Source organism: Ceratotherium simum, chromosome 1 (genome assembly GCF_057802395.1).
Source record: "Ceratotherium simum simum isolate JZ-2026a chromosome 1, ASM5780239v1, whole genome shotgun sequence".
In the NCBI taxonomy this organism is placed as follows: domain Eukaryota; kingdom Metazoa; phylum Chordata; class Mammalia; order Perissodactyla; family Rhinocerotidae; genus Ceratotherium; species Ceratotherium simum.
In genome coordinates this window covers 621,682-642,247 of record NC_141900.1, presented here as the reverse complement: position 1 = coordinate 642,247, position 20,566 = coordinate 621,682, and the positions used below count along the sequence as shown (strand labels likewise).

The 20,566-nt window shown below is 45.4% G+C and overlaps 1 protein-coding gene across 12 annotated transcripts in view; it reads left to right on the top strand.

Annotated features, from left to right (window-relative positions):
• The window catches only part of COA1 (cytochrome c oxidase assembly factor 1), a 100,682-nt gene extending 80,858 nt beyond the window's left edge, over positions 1 to 19,824 (top strand). For 6 of the 12 annotated variants that reach the window (XM_087432734.1, XM_087432106.1, XM_087434044.1 and 3 more), the window contains 4 exons: positions 10,900 to 10,999; positions 13,844 to 13,992; positions 18,005 to 18,081; positions 19,433 to 19,824. In XM_087432734.1, coding sequence (XP_087288860.1) covers positions 10,915 to 10,999; positions 13,844 to 13,992; positions 18,005 to 18,081; positions 19,433 to 19,532 — 411 coding nt within the window. In that variant the 5' untranslated portion in view covers positions 10,900 to 10,914 and the 3' untranslated portion in view covers positions 19,533 to 19,824. Of the gene's footprint in view, positions 1 to 8,753; positions 8,804 to 10,630; positions 10,779 to 10,899; positions 11,000 to 13,843; positions 13,993 to 18,004; positions 18,082 to 19,432 lie in introns of those variants that run through there. The other 6 variants (XM_087434409.1, XM_087433764.1, XM_087433214.1 and 3 more) reach the window with 3 other exon arrangements.
• Positions 19,825 to 20,566: the final 742 nt, after the last annotated feature.

Below are 20,566 nucleotides of genomic sequence, written 5' to 3'. Positions count from 1 at the left end.
TAGATATTTACAAGTGTTATATCCTCTTGTTGGATTGTTCCCTTGATCATTATGTAATGCCCTTCTTTGTCTCTTTTTACAGTTTTTGTTTTAAAGTCTATTTTGTCTGATATGAGTACTGCTACCCCAGCTTTCTTTTCATTGCCATTTGCGTGGAGTATCTTTTTCCATCCCTTCACTTTCAGTTTGTGAGTGTCTTTAGGTCTGAAGTGTGTCTCTTGTATGCAGCATATATATGGGTCTTGTTTTTTTATCCAGTCAGCCACCCTATGCCTTTTAATTGGGGCATTTAGTCCATTGACGTTTAAAGTAGCTATTGATAAGTATGTACTTACTGCCATTTTTAACTTTTTATTTTTTTCCTCAGTGTTTAAGTAGTCCTTCTCTGTTCCTTACTTCTTCTATACAGAATTGATGGTCACTTTAGTTTGACCTCTGTCTGAAAGCTGTACTCTTTAACTACCCTCCTCCCTCCTTTTATGTTTTTGATATCATATCTAACCTCTTTTTTGTGCATTTGTATCCATTACGTTCTAATCGTGGAAATAGATAATTTTTCCTATTTGTGGTCTTCTCTTTTCCCCTTAAATCAGTCCCTTTAACATTTCTTGTAACACTGGTTTCTTGGTGACAAACTCCTTTAATTTTTGCTTATCTGGGAAAATTTTGATCTCTCCTTCCATTTTGAACGATAACCTTGCTGGGTAGAGTATTCTTGGCTGTAAGTTTTTTCCTTTTAGCACTTTAAATATATCGTGCCATTCTCTTCTAGCCTGTAAGGTTTCTGCTGAGAAGTCAGCTGATAGCCTTATGGGGTTTCCTTTGTATGTAACTTGACATTCTCTTGCAGCTTTTAGGATTCTCTCTTTATCTTTAATTCTGGACATTTTGATTATGATGTGTCTTGGTGTGGGCCTCTTTGGGTTTATCTTGTTTGGGGCTCTCTGTGCCTCCTGTACCTGGATGTCTGTTTCCTTCCTTGGGTTAGGGAAGTTTTCATCTATTATTTCTTGAAATAGATTCTCTGCCCCCTTGTCTCGCTCTTCTCCTTCCGGGACACCTATAACACGGATGTTAGTGCGCTTGATGTTGTCCCAGAGGTCCCTTAGACTGTCCTCACTCTTTTTAATTCTTTTCTCTTTTACCTGTTCACCTTGGGTAATTTCTTCTAGTCTTTCTTCCAGCTCACTGATCCGTTCTTCTGTATCCTCTACTCTGCTTTTGAGTCCCTCTAATGAGTTTTTCATTTCCAGTATTGTATTCTTCATTTCTGATTGGTTCTTTTTATATCTTCCATTTCTTTGTTGACATTCTCACTGAGTTCATCTATTCTTCTCCCCAGATCAGTGAGCATCCTTAACACTCTTAGTTTGAACTCTCTGTCAGGTAGGTTGCTCATTTCTGTTTCACTTAGTTCCTTTTCTGGGGTTTTGTCCTGTTCCCTTACTTGGAATGTATTCTTTTGCCTCCTCATTTTGCCTCTTTCCCTGTGCTTGTGTCTACGTATTAGGTAGGTCAGCTACATCTCCTGCTCTTGGATAGGTGACCTTATGTAAGTGATGGCTTAGGAGGCTTCCAGTGTGCTTCCCTCAGTTCTCAATGTTCCAGGGGTGGCCCCTATGTGGGCTACGTGTGTCCTTCTATTGTGGCCTGTTAGCTCTCCCTATAGGCGCCCAGGGAGGCTGAGTTATGCTCCTGGCCAGCTGTTGTAATGCTCAGCTGCTTGTAGTTGTTGTGGGCCCTTCAGTCTCTTTATCAGGTGAGGGGAGCCCCAGCACAGTTGGCTGTAAGTTCTAATACCACATTTGTGTTGCAGTATTTCTTTTAAGTGAGTAGGCCCCCAGTGTGGCAGGTTGTTAGGCTCAGGGCCTTAGAATTGCTGTAAACCTCTAGCCTATTAGGTCTCTTGTCAGCTCTCTGAGGATTGCAGCTGGGTGGGGCTGGCCTCAGGCACAGGAGCACCCAATTGTTTCAGGCTTTGGAAGGTGGGGCAAACCTCCTATGTGGGTCTTTGAGAAGCACAAGTCATCTGCAGCTGACAAGCCCTGCCGCCCAGAGGTCCACACACACAGTCAACACAGTCCTGCCCCGTGTGAGCGCCCCAACCTCCCCAAGCGGACCCAGTCTCTCCACGGCGGGAGCCCCACACACTCCGCCACCACCCCACACTCTCCACCCGCTCCTTGTGCACACCCTGCCCCGCTCAAGTCAGCTCAGTTGCCAGGCTGCAGAAAATCCAGTCACCAATCTGTGCAGGCCCACACGTTGCCTGAGGGCTTGTTGTTAGGTGGGGCCAGTCTCTAGGGTGGGCTGCCTGCCATGGCTGAGCTGGATTAAATCGGTGCTCTATCGGGTGGAGCAGACCCTGGGCTAGCAGGTCTCAGGGAGAACTCCAATGGTGTCTGTGTCAGCACGCTCACACCAGGCCACAACAATGGCCGCCGCCAATGTCCCAGTCCCTGGAGAGGTCTCACCCCTCACCGAGATGCACTCAGGGCCTATTAGGTGAGTCTCTTGTCACCAAAGCACTGTGCACCTTTCTTTCTGGTGATTTTAGGATGCTTTCTGGAACGGGTGAGTTTGTGCGCGGGCCCTTTAAGAGCCAGTTTTAGTTTCTTTGTGAACCGGGTTTTCTGGGGGTGCTCCCCAATGCTTTAGTAGCAGGCAAGGTCAGATATTATGCCACTGGTGTCGATTGTGCTGGGTCCACAAAATGCCCACAGCGGGGGCGCTCCCCGGCTCAGGGCCCCGCGCCTCCAGGGAGGCTGCGTACCTGTGAGCTGCTCCCGGCGGCCGTGACGCTGGCGGCTTGTGAAGGCGGCGTTTTTCCTCTCCGGAAGGGAGTCTCTGCCTCTTCCACCCCAGTTAGGATTGTCCGTTGTTGCAGGAGTTCCTCTCATCCAGTTTTCAGTTCTGTCTCAGGGGTAATTTTTCCACGAGTAGTTGTAAATTGGCTGTGTCCGCGGGAGGAGGTGAGTTCAGAGTCTGCCTACGCCGCCATCTTGACTCCGCCTCTCCATTTAAGTTCTTTTAATTTTTTCTTAATCTTTTGTCATATTTACTTACATGCTTTTATCTTTTGTTTTTTGATATTAGCCTTTTTGGCTCTTTTATCTCAGATATAATGCATTTCATTCTTTTAAAGTTTAGCCTCTTTTATTTTTTTATTTTGCCATTCATACTTTTTTCCTTAAATTCTAAATTTTTTCTCTATTTTGGGTCTTTTTGGTTTTTTTGTACCTTATCATTCTTTCATTCTAATTTTAATTCTTACTTCCTTAATTTTTTCACGTCTATTTTCTTAAGCACGATTCCCTCCCCTCCCCTCCCCATCTTTGTTAGATTTTATAAAGGCTGGAAGGATGTGTAGTCCTCAGGGCGGTAGTAGCAGTGGGTGGTATCATTCAACAAACAGGAAAGATCTCTTCTCTCCTTCTCCTCCTAGTAGTCTCTAAGTAGATTTTATATCTCTTCGTTTTGTCTTGACCTCTAAAGTTATAACTTGGGGATATATTGATTAAAACTATTTCACAGAGTAGTGGAGAGTAGCTTCCTGTAGATGGCACATGTGAACTTGTAGAGGGGCTTTTGGACAGCATATACCACCTGTATGAGAAGCTGATTGTTCTGGAATCCGTGTCTGTAACATGGATTTTGTCACTCAGTGGAAAGACCGTGGCCCCTGGGGTCAGACAGGTGCGTACAATAGCTCTGCTGTGGTATAGCTGTGTGACCATGAGCAAGTTTCAGAACCTTTCTTGAGGCTTTTTTGCTAGCTCTAAAAAGGCAAAAGTAATATCTACCTTTCAGTTATTATAAGAAATAGTAGTAGTGCCTATAAAATACCCTGCATTGTACCTGGCCCATAGTCGTCACTCAGATGTGGGACAAGCCAAGCCAGCCATGTGTCACCCAGAGGAAATGAAGCAATTGGGTAGATTATGTCTGGAGCGAGTCTGCCCTAACAAGGCCCAGAGCAAGAGAAGAACCATGGGGTATTGACAGACCTGCCTGGAAGTTCACATGGTCCTGGGTTCATGGACAGGCTTCTGGCCGTGCTCCTACTTCAGCTGCTTGTAATGCCCGCTTCTAGCATATTAAGATGAATCACAGTTTTAACAGTTTGGAGGTGGTAGTATAGAGGAAAGAATCACTTTAATAAATAGCCTCAGCTTGTAAGACATAGCCCAATTTCAGAAATATTACAGTGTGAGAAAAATGCCTCTTAAAAATCAAGGATTTTTGTCTGTAGTTCGGTCCATCTTTCTGTGCTGGGTTTTGGGGTGATTGTCTTGCTGTGGCAGTCTCCTGAGCACACCTCTTATTAAGCTCAGGAATTTTATCTTAAGACCTGGCAAACCTCTACTTGAGGCTTCTACCATCTGACCCGGTCCCGAGGGTAGTCTGTCTCTTGTCTAGTGCCAGAATCCCTGGGAAGGGGAGTCTGTTCCATTTATTGCCACATGCTCTATATGTCTCAAGATGTGCTGGGGAGGTAGCATGTGTGGCATGGATAGGGGAATAGCTGTTTCTATTCTCTAGTTTCCCAGGAGCCCCTCAAGGACCACCTGACCAGCCTTCGAAACTCAGGCCATGTGCTGACTTTCTGTGCTTTGTTCCCATAGACCGCTGGTTCCTAAGCTTGGCTGCATGTTAGGATCACCTGAGGAGGTTAAAAAACACCATTGCCTGGATCCCACCCCGATAGATTCTGTTTTAATCTATCTGGAATGTGGCCTGGACACATGGTTTCTTTTTTAAACTCTTTAGGTGATTCTAATGTGCAGCAAAGTTGAGATTGCACCGCCTGACTGCTCCCACCTTCCCTGGTCAGCTCCTGCCTGTGGCTGGAACCCTCTGGCTGCTTCAGAGCATCTGTTTAACAGATTGCACTTTGGCTCTAGAAGGAGGTTCAGTACTTTGAAAAAAGTTTGTAAACCATTGGCCTTTGAGGGCCTAAGTCACCCTTTGTGTGTCAGAGCAGAGCTACAGGACTGCTTTCTGGAGAGGCCTTGCCTGAACTTCGTTCCCCACCCCGACTTCCCGCGGTTAACCAGCCCCTTCATTTTCGAAATAGGTCTCAACCCTTTCCTCTTGGTTGACTGTAAAGCAAAAAGATCTTCCCTTAACTGGCTGCGTAGTAGACTAATTGAATTTGAGTTTCTTGCAGATTTTCACATCAAATTTTAAATATGTCAGTTCTTATTGGAAGCTTAGTTTTAAAATGTAGCGTTCCTGGAGGTAGCCTAAAACCTATCTCTAGTTCTCTACAGTGCTGCTTTTTTTTTTTTTTTTTAAACTTTTACTTTTTTTTTTAACAGTTTTATTTATTTATTTATTTTTTATGAGGAAGATCAGCCCTGAGCTAACCTCCATGCTAATCCTCCTCTTTTTGCTGAGGAAGACCGGCTCTGAGCTCACATCCACTGCCAATCCTCCTCCTTTTTTTTTTTCCCCAAAGCCCCGGTGGATAGTTGTATGTCATAGTTGCACGTCCTTCTAGTTGCTGTATGTGGGACGCGGCCTCAGCATGGCTGGAGAAGCGGTTCATCCGTCCGCGCCCAGGATCCGAACCTGGGCTGCCAGTAGCGGAGCGCGCGCACTTAACCGCTAAGCCACGGGGCCAGCCCTCAACAGTGCTTTTTTGATTTGTGTGTGTGTGTGTGTGTGTGTGTGTGTGTGCGCGCGCGCGTGTTTGTGAGGTTGAGGGGCTACTGAACACTCTCTTCAAAAGACAGCTGATGGTGCAGGTCAACTGAGGCTGGTTAAAAAGGGGCAGGGGCTGAGCCTCCTTTTATGCCCTCTACTCTCAAACCCCTTGCCCTTCTTTGATGTAGGGAGTGGCTCCCTGGAGACGAGGTGGGTCGTGATTGCCTTATCTCTCCACTGAGTCAAGGTGGCCCATCAGAGAGTCCCACCGAGTCCTTACTGTTTTGTACACTTGTAAAATTCTGTTTATGTTTTTTCTTGGACTGTGATTGTGGCTTTTGTTATGGGATGTTATAAAAATAGTCATGCTGTATACTATGTATGTATGTATAAAATACTATACATATTTTATACTATAAAAATAGTCGTACCCCAATACTAGGGATGTTGTCTGCAACACCAGCCACTTCTGAGAGCCCCTTTCTGAGCATGCATGGGGGATATCTTTCTCGGGCCTCATATGTTATTAGGAAATGTTGTTTTCCTCCTCAGCTGCTGATTCACATTACCTCATGGACACTCTGGACCTTGTAGCTGCTCAGGCTTCCCTTTCTACTGAGCAGATGGGAAGCTCAGTGTCAAATCTGTGGCCACCTCCAGGAAGTATCTAGTGCATGAGAGTGTGTAGTTTTGTGCACTAACTTCACCCCAGCTGTATTTCTCTTCTTAAAATTATTTTCCATTTGTCTTCCTTTCCTCATCCATTTATTTTCTTCTCTTCTAAAGTGTGTATCCTTGTTAGCCCCATCATCCTTTTTAGAATGAGCTGCTGCACAAATTAGGAAATAAATAAGAACTATTCTAAATATTTTAAGAAACCATCCTTTTGATCCATTCTTACTACCTCGGTCTTAGCTCTTCTCTCTGCTATCTGCTGCAGGAGTCTCTGGCTGGTTCTGCTGTACCACCTCTCCTCCCCATCTGCCCACCTCTCTGTCCTAGAGAGATCTTTCTGCAGCCCCTCAGCTGCAGAGTAGAGCCCTGCAGCTCAGGGTAGATGGCCTTTCTTAGCAGTAACTACCTCCATTTCCAGACTGCTGTCCTGTGGCTCTACTCCTGCTCCCTATACTTCTGCAGCTCTTGTTTCTGCCTCTCTGCCATAGCTTGCCATTTCCACAGGTCTGAAGCCCTTCTCCCACTCCTTCACCTTTCTCTGCTTAGAGTCAATTTCCTCTGTGAAACCTCTGCTGATCCCCTCCAGGCAGGGCTGACCACTTCCTGGGTGTTACTTCCTCTCCTGGTGTACACGTCTGGGTCTGGTTGCACTAACTAGGCTGCTGCTTGCCCATAGGCACCTTTGTGCAAATTAGAAAAAGCCCCCACTCCTTCTTCAAGACACTTTATAGAACGTCCATCTGTTACGAGTTGAACTCTCTCCCCAACCAGGAGAGACCCAAGGAAAGGTCTCTTGCCCTTCCTCTTGGGGTTCTTCCTCTGTTTGGTGTTACAACTTTGAAATGAGACCGAAGCTGACCATTCAGTAGCACAAGCTTTATTCAATGGCCAAAGGATGGAGAAGTGGGAACAAAGTTCACAAATCAACTTCTCAGCTCTTCGGGCAATTCAGTAGATGTTATAAGGAGTCAAGAAGGGGGGGCATATTCATGGGTATTTGGGGAACTGGGCAGGCTTTTGGGGGGAATAGGAGTGCCACCTCTTTTCTTTCCATATGTGGTTATATCCTGCCATTGCCATGGCAGTTGTAAACTGTCATGGTGTCAGTGGGTATGTTCCATAATGTGATAATGTATTACAATGAGCTTATAATGAGCTGTGGAGTCTATGTCAGGTCAAGTTAGACTGCCATGTTGCCTTCAACCAGTTTTAACTGGTTTTGACTATATGTCTCAGCCGTCTCCTCCTTCCTCTCTTTGTGGTTTCCTGTAAGCTGAAGAGAATGTGTTAGGCTTGTTCTGAGCAGGGTTGTGGTTAATGTGTTATGGGGTTGGTGGGCCAGGTAACACAACTGTTGGAAAATGGTCTTAATAAATATACAGGTCTAGGACATTTACCCTGTGAGTGGCACCCTGCTAGGGCTGTGCCATGCTCAACTGCCCAACAGTTGTGCTCCATGGCTCTCTCTGTGTTGTAATTATTGTGAATTGTCTGCATTCTCCTCAGCACTGTTTGTCTGACCAGAGCAGGCCCTCAGCAATCATTTGCTAGGCAAAAGAAAGAATCAAAGAACAAATACATGCCATGCTCTTGTCTGGAGAAATAGCAGGGAAGGCATACCTGACAAGGCCTGTTGCACTGAACATGATGAATATATTGTAATTCAGAGACATTTTTTTTTCACATTTCAGTATTTATGAAATCAGCAGATATCTTCAAGTCAGTGTATCATGGTGGTTGAGAGCACAGACCCCGGAGCTAGACTGCCTGGGTCTCAATCCCAGTTCTACTACTTATGCGTTTCTTTGTGTGACTTCGGGCACTTTACTTAACCTCTCTGTGCCTCAGTTTACTCATCTGTAAAATGGGGATGATAACAATAGTTCCTCCTTCATGGGGTTGTTGTGAGAATTAAATGAATTATTATATGTACGGTGCTTAGAATATTACCAGGCATATCATAGAGATATAAGTGTTCTCTATTATTGTCAGTATTATTAAAGGCTATGTCTACATTTAGTACACTATTGTTTCTTTTTAACCCTGAGAAGCTGGTTTAATCCATGGTGTACAGCTTGTATTGAGAGCATCTTGTGTGGGAGGGCTGCTGGAGGCCCCTGATTGTGTGCACTGCAGTCACACACCTGCGCCCGCCCCCGCCCACAGAGTTTTCTGGTTGCTGCAATAAAAGATACACTGTACAGACAGGAAACCAGGAGGCTGTGTTTTTTCTTCTTAATATGGCTGATGAGAAAGGGGGAAAAACCAAGGCCTTTTACAGAGGAGGCTAGTTTTAGAGTTTATACTTAACTTCTTGTTCATGTTCTGAAGCTTGGATTGGTAATACATCTCGGCTATATAAAACTAGAAACCAGAGGGAATTGGGTTTGAAAAAGTGATTTTAATGTAAAATCTTTATCTAATTGCAGCACAACTTTCCTTTGATTTTCAAGAAAGCTGTGCTACAAAGTGGCAAAAGGTAATGACTATTAGGGAACCAAGTTCCCCGTTAGAACCCATGAGGGTATCCTCAGGTTGGACAGTAGGTGAAAGTCGCTCCCTGACTGGTGGTGGGTTTCTCCTGGCCTTCAGTGTTCACTTGTGCTGTGACTTCACATGAGGGCTGGGGGCTGTTCTCTGCGTTTGTTGTTCAGAATGCTTTTTCGCTTGTGTCTTGATGCTGGCTTTAGAAACTACAGCCTTGTGGGAAGCTCAGCATAACTCATGCTCGCTGCCCCACCCTGCGGAGCTCTTCTTCACAGTGAGCGAGATCTGACTAATGCATTCTTTGGAGATGCTCTGACCATTTTCATTATGAGACTAAATGGCTTTTCCCACATTACTGTAATTGACTTTACACTCAACTTTGATAAATACTCTTACATGCTATACAGCACCAGCCGAAACTTTCACAGCAAATTCAGTATATTGACCTGGGGTTTCAGCAGCCTTTTCTTAGTTGGACAAAACAGTATATAAGTAAATAGTACAGTGGTCTAAAAGTTCACCCTCCCTAGTTTGATAAGTTGATGAAAACCCTTTATATACATAAATCTGGATTCAATGTTATTTCAGTATAGAACTGATCAACTTTAGCGCTGTCCAAGGACGTGTTTAATTATCAGTTCCCAGAAAGAATATCCACATGAGGAACTTTCTCCAACAGGCCTTCTTATGGATTCATTTACCTTCAGGTTTCAGAAATGATAGGTGGACAGTTGTTGTTACTCTCCATATTCTAGAAGGCAGGGAAGCAAATTGTGAGAATGTGTTTACCTGGACTCACAGATCTGCCAGTGGAGGAACTAGCATTATACCTAGTTCTTCTGCACTGCAGTGCCTCGGACCCCTTTAGGTCACATAAAAGGCCTTGTTTTCTAAAGACGCACATAAAATCTAGGGTTAAATCTTCAAGTGGGGACATAAACACTTACAGTCATCTTTTCATTTATCTTAAGCTGGAATTTCCATCTCTGCCCAAAATCTCATTTCTTTTTGGAAAAATATCAGGAAAGACAGACAAAGAGGAATTTACCTAAATCTCACCTCTGGTGAGGATGCCCTGATGCAGCTTAGGTGGTCAGAGCAAACTAGAAGCCCACAGAAAGACTCTGACTGACAACTGTATTTTGTTAGTTTTTTTTTTTAATTGGTTGTCAACGTTTAGAATTTGGGCAACTTCACATAAAAGACCTCTTGAAAAACTGGAAGATTTGTCCAGACTTGGCCCACATGGCTGCAGTTAGCTGGAGCCAGGTCGAAGCTGCCCCTTGGCTGGGCTGTGTTCCTCACTTTTCAATGTGTGCTTTCATTTATGTGACTTGTCTGGCCCTCTGGGCATTTGAATTGTGACCTCTGATCTAAGCCACTGTCCTACGCTGTTTTATGGCTGAGTATCTTACAGCCTTCCAGAAAGGCCCAGGCCGCGTGTGAGCAGTGGTTAAATGGCCACCAGGAAGGAGGATAATTGGCTCCTTCGAGGCCCACATGCTGCTCCTAGCCCCACCCGGGTCTTCAGGGGACAGGAGTTAAGGCCAGGATGGGTATGGGTGTGCTGACTTTGCTGAGCTGGCTTCTCTCCATCTGTTCATTCAGCCTGAAAGTCGTGACCAGTTTCCTTATCCAGGGGGTGGGACATTTTTCAAAATATGAAAGAAAGCAGCCAGTGACCACTCCGGCCCATTCGTAGGCCTACAAGACCAGCTATTGCTGCAAAAGGATAAGCTTCCTGTTTACCAGCCAGGCTGAGACAAAGTGGTTGTGCTTCCTGGCAGTGAGCGACTTGGCACACAGGCTGGGTTCTGTCTGTCAGGACAGCAGGGCTGAATGCTTCCTCTGTGCTCCGCCGTCGCCCCCATGGCCTGGGTCCTGGCTGCGGGCCACCCTCACGAGGGCACTTTTGCTTTGGCTCCAGAACTGGCCCTGGCGTTCTGAAAGGAAGCAAACGAGAGAAGGTGGCCTCACCTACTTGCTAGCTTCCTCCTTAGCTTTCCTTTCCCTGTGGGACCCAATCCAGGCAAAGTCCCTTGGCACAAACCTGAATCTAACGAGAAATTTGCATCTTTTGTTTTTAAGTCTCCAGGAAGCAGGATGTCAATGCCTCTGGGGAAACTGGTCCTTTTTACCAGCGTGATGGCTGGCGGGAGCTGCACCCTGGTATATTACCTTATACAGAGTAAGTATCCAGCCACCCACCTGAGGCATGGCCTCCTGCTTCTCTTGCCCCTGTCCCTCCATCAAAAGAAATACTTCAGATGCTTTCAGCAGATTGGACAAAGGAGGAGAGGGCTATATTGAGAAGCCAGTACACCATTCCATTGGCTGTAGCTCCCTTCTTATTCTATAAGCCCAGTGTTTCCAGGAGCCACAAGTGTGAGTAAAAGGACCAGCATTCATTTGCATAAGAGGCGTTGCAGAAAGCAAGATGGGCTTTCACTCTAGTCACACACGGGAGATCCGTCAAGATTTCTGAGATTACGTGAGGAACAGAGGGAAGGGGGACACCAGATGGTTCCCAGGTGGGGAACACTGGCTGTTTCTCAAGTGTCGTCAGCGTGTTTGCCCTGCCATTCTCTCCTATTGATTTAGTGGAGGAGAGAGCTTGAGCAAGGGACTCTGGCGAGAGCAGAAAATAAAAGCAGAGTCCAGGATGGCAAAATCCTGACAGATGCTGCTTCCAGCCCCACTGTACCCAAATTTGAATTTATAAAGACAGGCCACAATTATTGTGAGCAGCCAAGACATTTAAGGTCATTTCAATGCTACTGGTTGCGAAGCGGCAGCAGTTTTTTCTAGACTGACTTCTTTGAAGCTCCTTTATGCCCGCCCAGCTTGGCTCCTCACCCTGACTGCAGCATTTTCACTTCCTGCCAGGACGTTTCACGAGCAGACAGGCAAACAGAGCACTGTGTCCTCGCCGCCTATTCTTCCCCACCTTCCTTCAGAGTTGGCCCAGAGGTCCCTGGGTCTAGAGGTGGCCCAAGAAGAGTATTCCCAGGGATAATTCAGACTGGAATAGCTCAGCCTCCTCTCCCCTCTGCCAGAGGGTCAGAGGCAGGACACGACAGGAATGGGTGCGTTTTACGGGTCAGGGCACCGACAGCCTTTTCCCTTCGGCTCTGCAGCCCCCATCTGCACTGAGTCCCAGCTCCAGCTCCTGATGAACTGTGTGGCCTTGTCGGGGAGTCCCTTACCTTCCTGGGCCTCAGTTGCCTTATCTGTGTGATGAGGGGTAATGTTAGTGCCTATGCATAAAGTTGTTGTGAAAATTAAATAAATCTCACTACATGTGAGATATTGAGAATTGTGATGTATATGAAATACTGAGAACCATGTCTAGCCATGGAAATCAATAAAGATTAGCTGTCTGGGGGCGGGCCCGGTGGCGTAGTGGTTAAGTGCTCACACTCCGCTGCAGCAGCCTGGGCTTTGGATCCTGGGCACGCACCAACGCACTGCTTGTCAGGCCATGCTGTGGCGGTGTCCCATATAAAGTGGAGGAAGGTGGGCATGGATGTTAGCCCAGGGCCAGTCTTCCTCAGCAAAAAAAAACAGAAGAGGATTGGCAGATGTTAGCTCAGGGCTGATCTTCCTCACCAAAAAAAAAAAAGATTAGCTGTCTGGACCCAGCATCTGCTTCTCCTTTTCCTGTCATGGCTGGCATCTCCTTCACGCCTGCAGAATCCCCTGCTGCCCCACTCCTGGGAAGCAGCACAGGAGGGGCGTTCTCCTTGTCCCCTCCAGGCTCAAGCCGCCTTTCCCTTCCATTACTGTGATTGGACCTGGGAGAGCAGCTCTTGTTGTCGGACTGAAAACTCCACTTGGGAAGTCTACTTTTGCTCTCTTTCTAGGGCAGCTTGTCGTACCTTACACCTTCAGGGAGGTGCTTCCTGGAGTTCCTAGTAGCCATTGGACCAGGAGGGTACCTGAAACTGAGAGTAGTTTATAAGATTTATTAACGTGAAATGTGGCTTAAATCTGTAAACTTGACAAATTACCATCTTTATGTCCTGTTTCTTGGCCCAAGGGTGGTGGTGGCGTTGATGTTGTGGTCTGTTTTATGCTGGTTTATTAGGACCTTCATCTTAGTGGAAGGAGCAACATTTAGAAGTCAAGAGTCATAGGTTCAGACCCCAGCTCTGCCGCGGACTAGCTGTGTCACTTTGAGCGAGTCATGGAATTGTTGACCTTCAAAAAATAGCCAGTTATTTCTCCAGCAGAATTGGGTTTATTTGGGATCAGCAAAGAATTGCAATTAGGGGTCTGCAACCATGGCAAGCCACATGCAAGTCCTGAGCAGCAAGGGGAAGAGAAACTCTTTTATAGGGGAGAGGAAGTTGGGAGGGCTAGTGTAAACAGAGTCTATTGGAGGAGACTGGGAGTGCAGACTTCTCATGGGCTGAGCTGTGACAGTCTCTCATTGGCTGAGCTGTGACAGTCTCTCATTGGCTGAGCTGTGACAGTCTCTCATTGGCTGAGTTGTGACAGTCTCTCATGGGCTGAGCTGTGACAGTCTCTCATTGGCTGAGCTTCTTGCCCATCAAGAAGAGAAGTCCTCCTTCTTCCTGTTCCTCTCTGCTACCAAGTCAGGTCAGGAAAGCTCCCCCTTTTGGCCTTCTGACTTCATTCTAATGAGATTTCTGTTTATTAATTTCCACAGAATCATAGGACTTTAGAACCTTAAGCAAAGTTAGAGAAGATCTAATCAGACCCCTTAGATGAAGAAATGAGGCAATGAATAAGGTGAGGAAATGAGAGACGAAGAAGTGGAGGCACAGAAAGGTCAAGTAGCTTGTCCAGGATCATCTGCCACATCCCCACAGATACTGACTTTCAATACTTTGGTTTTGGAGTCTCTAAAATGGCTAGTTTAGAGTAGATGGTTCCTAATTATTCTTCCACCTGTAAATTTCACATTGGTTTGTTTCCGCGCTGTATGTGAATTGTATCATTTACCTTTCTACACAGTCTACCTGACCAAGTGCAATAAAGAAATGTAACAACTATCTTTCCCACCTAGAGGCTTTTTCCAGGGCTTCCTATTACCAGCTGGCACTGGAGCAGCTGCGTAGCCGCCCCGAGGCCCTGGAAGCTCTGGGCAGCCCCCTCAACGTTCACTATCTCCACCTCACCGACAAGTACAACTTCGTGGACATTGCTGATGCCCAGGTAACGTGCTCGCCCGGCGAACTGCAGGCTAGGTGCCTATTGAAGTCGAGGAGGGGGCTGCCATAATCTGGAGAGAGTCATGGAGGAGGCTGGAGTGAGGATTTGGGATGGGAAAATCCACAGTGTAAAACTGCTACTAGGTATTAGCACCTTTTTAAAAAACACTATGGATTAATTTATTGTCATATAGTTTTCTTTCTTTCCGGAGACTCAATGTGGAGCGAATGCAGTGTTTGTGCTCAGGTCACCATGTTGAACTGACGGTCGTAGAGGAATGACCAGTGGTAGTTTGCCTCCACTTCCACTTTGAACGTGAAATACATCTACAGTCAGTCAATGCTCATTCAAATGTAAACAACTCTTTGAACTCTAGTTATAAAGCTTATTTATTTACATTGCTTCCATGAAATGCCAGTCCATTTTATCGTTGTATCTTACCTTCTTTTATAGTTCAGCTGATAAAACTCACCTGAGTACAAAATTCATTTGTTCTTCAGTTTAACAAATACATTTTGAGTACGTGCTGAGTTAGAGGAAGGATTCTAAGCTGTGTGGGGAATGCAGAGGTGGAGAAGTCTTTCAAGGAGTTGACAGGTTAAAACTCCTGAATAAGAGAGGGTGAAGCAAATGCCATAGTAGAGGCCCAGGAGGGAGCGGGGAGCAGACTGGGAGATTGCCGTGAAGAAAAGGAGTGCCAAGCTGAGCTGCAGCGTGCATATGAAGGCACCTCGCTGTGTTCCATGCCAGTGTGACCTCAGCAGAGGTGCAGGCTGCTGAGGGACCTGAGGGTGTGGGCAGGTAGCATGGGCTGGAGCACCTAGAGGCCGTGACATTATCATGTGAGGTGAGCACACTTGAGTCTGTGGCCAGCAGAAGCCCTAAAGTATTTTGAGGATAAGAGTGAGATGATCTGACCTAGTTTATTTTTTGCTATTGTTGTTTTTATTATTTTAATGGAAATAGTTTTATTGGGATTTTTTTCTAACTACAAAAGCAATCATGCTCAAGTATTCTGATAAAAATATTCGATCTGGTTTTGAAAGAAGGTAAATTCACGAAGATTGGCAATTGCCAGGGACTGGATGCAGGGAACCCCCTTTAGGAGAGCAGTGTGGCCATGCAGGTGTGCAGTGGTGAGAGCATGAACCAGTGCTGTGACCTGGAGAAATGAGAAATGGCTGTGGAGGCTGTCGTGGTGGCCAGGTGACAGATACTGTGGCCAGGTGATAGGACTTGGTAACAGTTTTATATCAGGAGTGGGTGGGTCAAAGGTGACACTCTAATGTCTGACATGAGTGAGTGGAAAGATGGCAGTGCCATTGAGTGAGAGGAGCCCAGGAGGAGAAAAGGGAAGACATGTATTTAGTGCCCACTCAGCACCACATGGCATTATGTGCATGGTCACCAAATCCCTCACAGTGTGGTGGCTCCTCTCTATTTCCCCATCTCTGGTCACCTGGCTGGATCCCCGAGAGCATGAGAACTTGGAAAGGCCAGGGATTGGGTCTGGTTGTTCACTGTCTCCCAGCACAGAGCACGGGGCCTGGCCTCGGTGCTCAGGAAAACTGCAGCTGCCTTTGCTAAGGGCAGGTTGATGCAGCATCCGTTCCTTGATCTGGTACCCCCATGAATGGCTGACGCCATAGTGGTTTTGGTGGGGAACCTCCTCTGGGCAGGTCCAACTTTCACTTTGGCCCAGTCTTCTAGCACATGCCAGCTGGTGCGGAGGGGCCTTCTTCCTGGGCTTCCCTGCAGCCCAGGGCCCCTGGCAGCACCGTGACGGTGTTGGCTGTGGCGCTGGGTCTGGGCCTCTGCTGCTGCCAAACACTGTGACTCCACAGTGGCAGGAGTTCACGGTCTGCTGCCCCAGAGCCACCTGCTGCCCCAGCCCTTGGTCTTCCAGTGTAAGGAGTATGTTTGATATTCTGCCAGGTTATTCCCTTCCTTCCTTCCTTTATGATAAGCTTGTTGTAAGGATGCCTGTATACAACACATGCCGTCTTATCCCAAAGTCACCTGTTTGTAGTTCTTTGTTTGATGCAGAGGTGAGAAGATTCGGTTGTTCATGAGGCAGCTGTCATGTTGAAGGGTTTCTTTCCAAGTGTGTGTGTGAGATAGTCACTAACCACCAAGACTTTGGTCCCAGGCACTCCTGCTTTATCCTTCAGCCCCGTCTGGCCTGTGAAATGCCTCTTCCACTCACAGAGGGGCAGCTGCCCCGAGTTCAGACATTGACCCCAGGATGTTTGCTCTTCTTCAGAACCCTACTTACTTCTGCCCTTTCCTTCCCCTTTTTTTTTGGTTTTCTTTTAGCATGCAGAGATGCTCAATGTGTGCTCTGTTGCTTAATTTTATAATCCCCTGAGAAGAGCTATAGCTTGATTCCAAAAGTGGAACTCTGAAGTGTTGTTTCAGTGACTAGGTGACTACGCGTCCACTCGGGGTATGAGCCACCATCCCAAAGCCTGTGTCTTCTTTAAAGTGCATTTAAATAAATGAAAGAGAGAGAGAATTTTGGAAAACACAAATGTGTGTGTACCAAAGCGGTGTTTTCTCTAGGTGGCAATTTGGAGTGGGTGAAATATGCCATCTCAGCCCATGGAAGTACTTTGGCCGTCACCTGTGTCATAGGAGGGCACCCTGGGAGGTGCCTGAGGACGGGCTTCCTGGTTACCACATTGTGTCTCCTTCACGAGGCTCAAACTGTCTTTAGTTTTCACTCAGAAACCAAAAATACTGCATTCAGTATTTTTCTAAATAGGAGCATGAGCAAACAGCAGCTCCCTCTGAGGCTCCAAGGCTGCGTCCCCTGGCTCAGGGCATGGCAGCATCTGGCAGCATGCCCCGCAGGGAATGAGCCCAGTCTGCGGTGACTGGTGACGAAGAACTAACCAAGAACTCGTCATCTTTCCCAAATGAGCCTTCATGTGCTTTCCTTAAAGCCTGTTCTTTATAGTCCGGATCAAAGTATTTACCAATTTGCTGGTAATAGTTCCCCATTTTAAACAATGGCCTTGTTTTTGTTGTCTTTTTTTTTCTATTTTATTATGGAAAGTTTCAAACATACAGAAAAGATAAAAGAATTGATGCTGTGGTACCCATATAGCTGCTACCTGGATTCTACAATTAATATTTTGTTCAGTTGGCTTTATTCCTTACCTGTTCGTCTAGCCATATCTCTACATGAGCCCATCTTATTATTTTCTTTCTTTTTTGGTGAGGAAGATTAGCCCTGAGCTAACATCCATGCCAGTCTTTCTCTATTTTGTATATGGAATGCCACCACAGCATGGCTTGGTGAGCGGTGCGCAGGTCTGCACCGAGGATCCAAACCCAGGAACCGCGGGCTGCCAAAGCTGAGTGCACGAACTTAACCACTGTACCACCGGGCTGGCCCCCCATCTTATTATTTTCAAATATCCGTATGCTGATGAATTTTACAAAAGGCATCCACCTGTGTAACTGAAGCCCCTGTCTAGATGGGGACTGTTCCCATCACCCTGGAGTCCCCTCATGGTGTTCCCAGTTGGTCCACTCAATCCCCCAGCCCCTCCAGAGGCAATCGCTTTTCTGATATTTTTTTCCAGCGTAGTTTAGCCTGTTCTAGAACATGGAATCATGCATTATATACTCTTGGGTAAGTCTCCTTCACTCAGCATGTTTTTGATAATTTGTCCATGTTGTTGCATATATCAGTAGTTTGTTTTTAACAGAGGATTTTTGAATAATCACTGTAAATACCAAGGGCATTGAGTTTGGTGCATAAAAGTTCTCATTGGCAAATAGGAGGACTGCCATTGACCTCCTCAAACCATCCACAGAAGGGCAGGACATTGGGAAGAAGACAGATGGAAAAATTAGGTGAATTCTCCAGCAAGGCTTAAGTTAGAAAACAACCAGATTCTGTGGATAATCACTGGATTTTATGAGGTTAGCTCTAGAGAGCATTGTTTTGTCGTCTCTTGAGAGGACAACACCACGTCCAATTATATCTCTCATTTTACACTCCCAGTTGAAGATTCCTGTTTCTGGATCCAAGTCAGAGGGCCATCTCTATGTCAGCTCATCCAGAGATGCCCCCTTTAAGAGGTATTATGGGAAGGTGGGTGGGATTGGGGGGACAGGAGGAGAACCTTCTGATGGAAACTGTCCTAATTCCCATTTTCATCTGTAGTTATATGATTGTGGTAACAAGAATTAGTTTTTCAAAGATTGAAAAGTTTCATGGCCTGGGCACCAAGCCAGTGCTTTGGCTCTTAGCTCAGTCCAGACATTTTGTCCGATGCAATCTGCTGAATCATCCTCTCCTTATGCTGCTGAATTTGAAGAACTTTACAGTTATAGTGATCCAGGTCTATGATAATTTGATGGTATGTTACAGCTTCTAACACTACTGCCTCAGTCGTTACAAATGAATGAAGGCATGGGTTTCTGTTCCAGCATTATTCATCACATTCTTTATATGAGCTCTCCACCCTGTTAATTGGCCTTTCTTGTCTGGTTGCCAATAGCTACACTTCCCCCACGGGAAGCCTCTCTCAGAGATGTTTGCTGTTTAGCCGGGATTTGTTTTAGTTCCTGAGGACACAAGGAGCAGACAGCTCTAGGCAGCGCCCCCTGGCTTCTCCGGGGCTCGTTGACCCCTGAGCCTGGGATTAGTGGAGGAGCTGGCCAGGGTCCAGCCGGGAATTGAAGGACGATGTGCCTTCTGACATGGGGAGTAAACTGCTCCTTCTCTTTCCTGATGCCCCTTCCCTTCGCTGTCACTCCTTCATTGTTAAACTTGCCATAACAGTGATGCTGGTTAAGTAATAAGTGCCCATAATAAAATGTTGAAATGTTATGTTAACATAGCTCTAACATAAAATAGTGTTTAAGACATTTTAAGACATTATTCCAAACAACTGCTTTTTTTCCTTTTTGACCATGTCTTTTGCCTCAGTGTTCCCTTGATTAGAGACTATACTTGGTTTTTTTTACTGATTTGAATAATTAAATATATTTTCTTTTTTTCTTGGTCAGTCTGGCTAATGGTCTGTTAATTTATAAACAACTTTTGATTCATTGATTATTTCTCTTGTTTTTCTATTCTCTCACTTATTTCCATTATATTATTTCCTTCCTGCTTCTTGCTTTCACTGCATCTCGTTGGTTTTAGTATCCTGTGTTCTCATTTGCATTCATCATCAAATATTTAAAACTTTTCCTTGTAAGTTTTTCTTTGGTTCATTGGTTATTTGGAAGAATATTAAATTACAATTATTTGTTAACTTCCCAAATCTCCTTTTGTTTTTTTTTTTTTTTAATATTTTTATTTAATTTATTTAAACTAAAAAAAACCAAAATCATTTCTCCCACCCCCACCTCTGGCAACCACCCATCTGTTCTGTGTATCTGTGAGCTTAGTTTTGGTTTCCGTTCTTTTGATTTCTTTTATCAGGTGGCACCTTCAGGAGGTCGTCTTAGAGCTCAAGGATGGTCAGCAGATTCCTGTGTTCAAGTTCAGTGGGGAGAATGCTGCTGAAGTCAAAAAGGACTAAAGGTGATCAGGAAGACCCAGCTGTGTCCAAGCACGGCCTTCCCTCATCACCGTGTGCCCTCCATGGCTGTGAGCCAGGTTTCCAGCCACCAGGAGTGGGATTGTATGTGCTGGCATATGGTAATTCTGGTATAATTCTAATTTGACCACAACGGACACTATTGTGGTTTTTTAATTTAATCAGAAAGAAACTCACTCTAAGTTTATAAGAATTTATTTGAAAGTTCTCTGTATAAAAGCAAAGCACAGAATAAAAGGAATCAGTATTTGTAATAAAATGTTTGTTGACTTTTGCTAGTTCTCATCTCTTTCTGTTCGTTTCCTCTCTCCACACCCTCCCCATAGTTTTCAGCTCCATCAAGGAGACCGAGGCTTTCCTAGCACGGGGGAGGTTTGCAATTGTTAATAGTAGAGCACAGAGGAAGAACACGCCACTTGCTCCACCTGCGTTCATGTTGTTAAGTAGCTTGTGGAAGTTCTCAATCACTTTGGAACATTGGTTTTGCTTCATTGTTTGTTGTTTCATTTTCTTGTTTCTGTTTTAGTTACCGACTGTCTGCCCAATTGAAGATTTTCAAAATAACTACTTTAATCCAAACATTTGGAAAGCTTAAAATAGTTATATGTGTACATAAGCATATGTAAACTAACATAGGAAAGTCAGTTTAAAGCTAACAGGTCCTCATCCTTCTGCTTTCCAAACAACTGAACCACATACTAGAGATTCATACCTGTAGGTTTTATTAGTCTTATAAGGAGATAGTATTATGAAGCCGAAGATCTTCCTTCCCTCTGAGCACCAGAGGGAAAAAAACCAGAAATCTGGTACTTTTGCTTTGAAAAGGCCGTTTAACCCTCTTAGTATTAGGCTTACTGCAGTTATAATTGCCTACGATCAAGGACATTCATGAGCTCTTTCCCTACATTCTTCATTGGAGAGAAGCCTCTCAGAAAATATTAAGCTTCAACATGCTAGTAGGGTACGAGACCTTCAATCGTTGGAAGTTTCTCTATTCTGGAGTTTGTTTCTTTAAA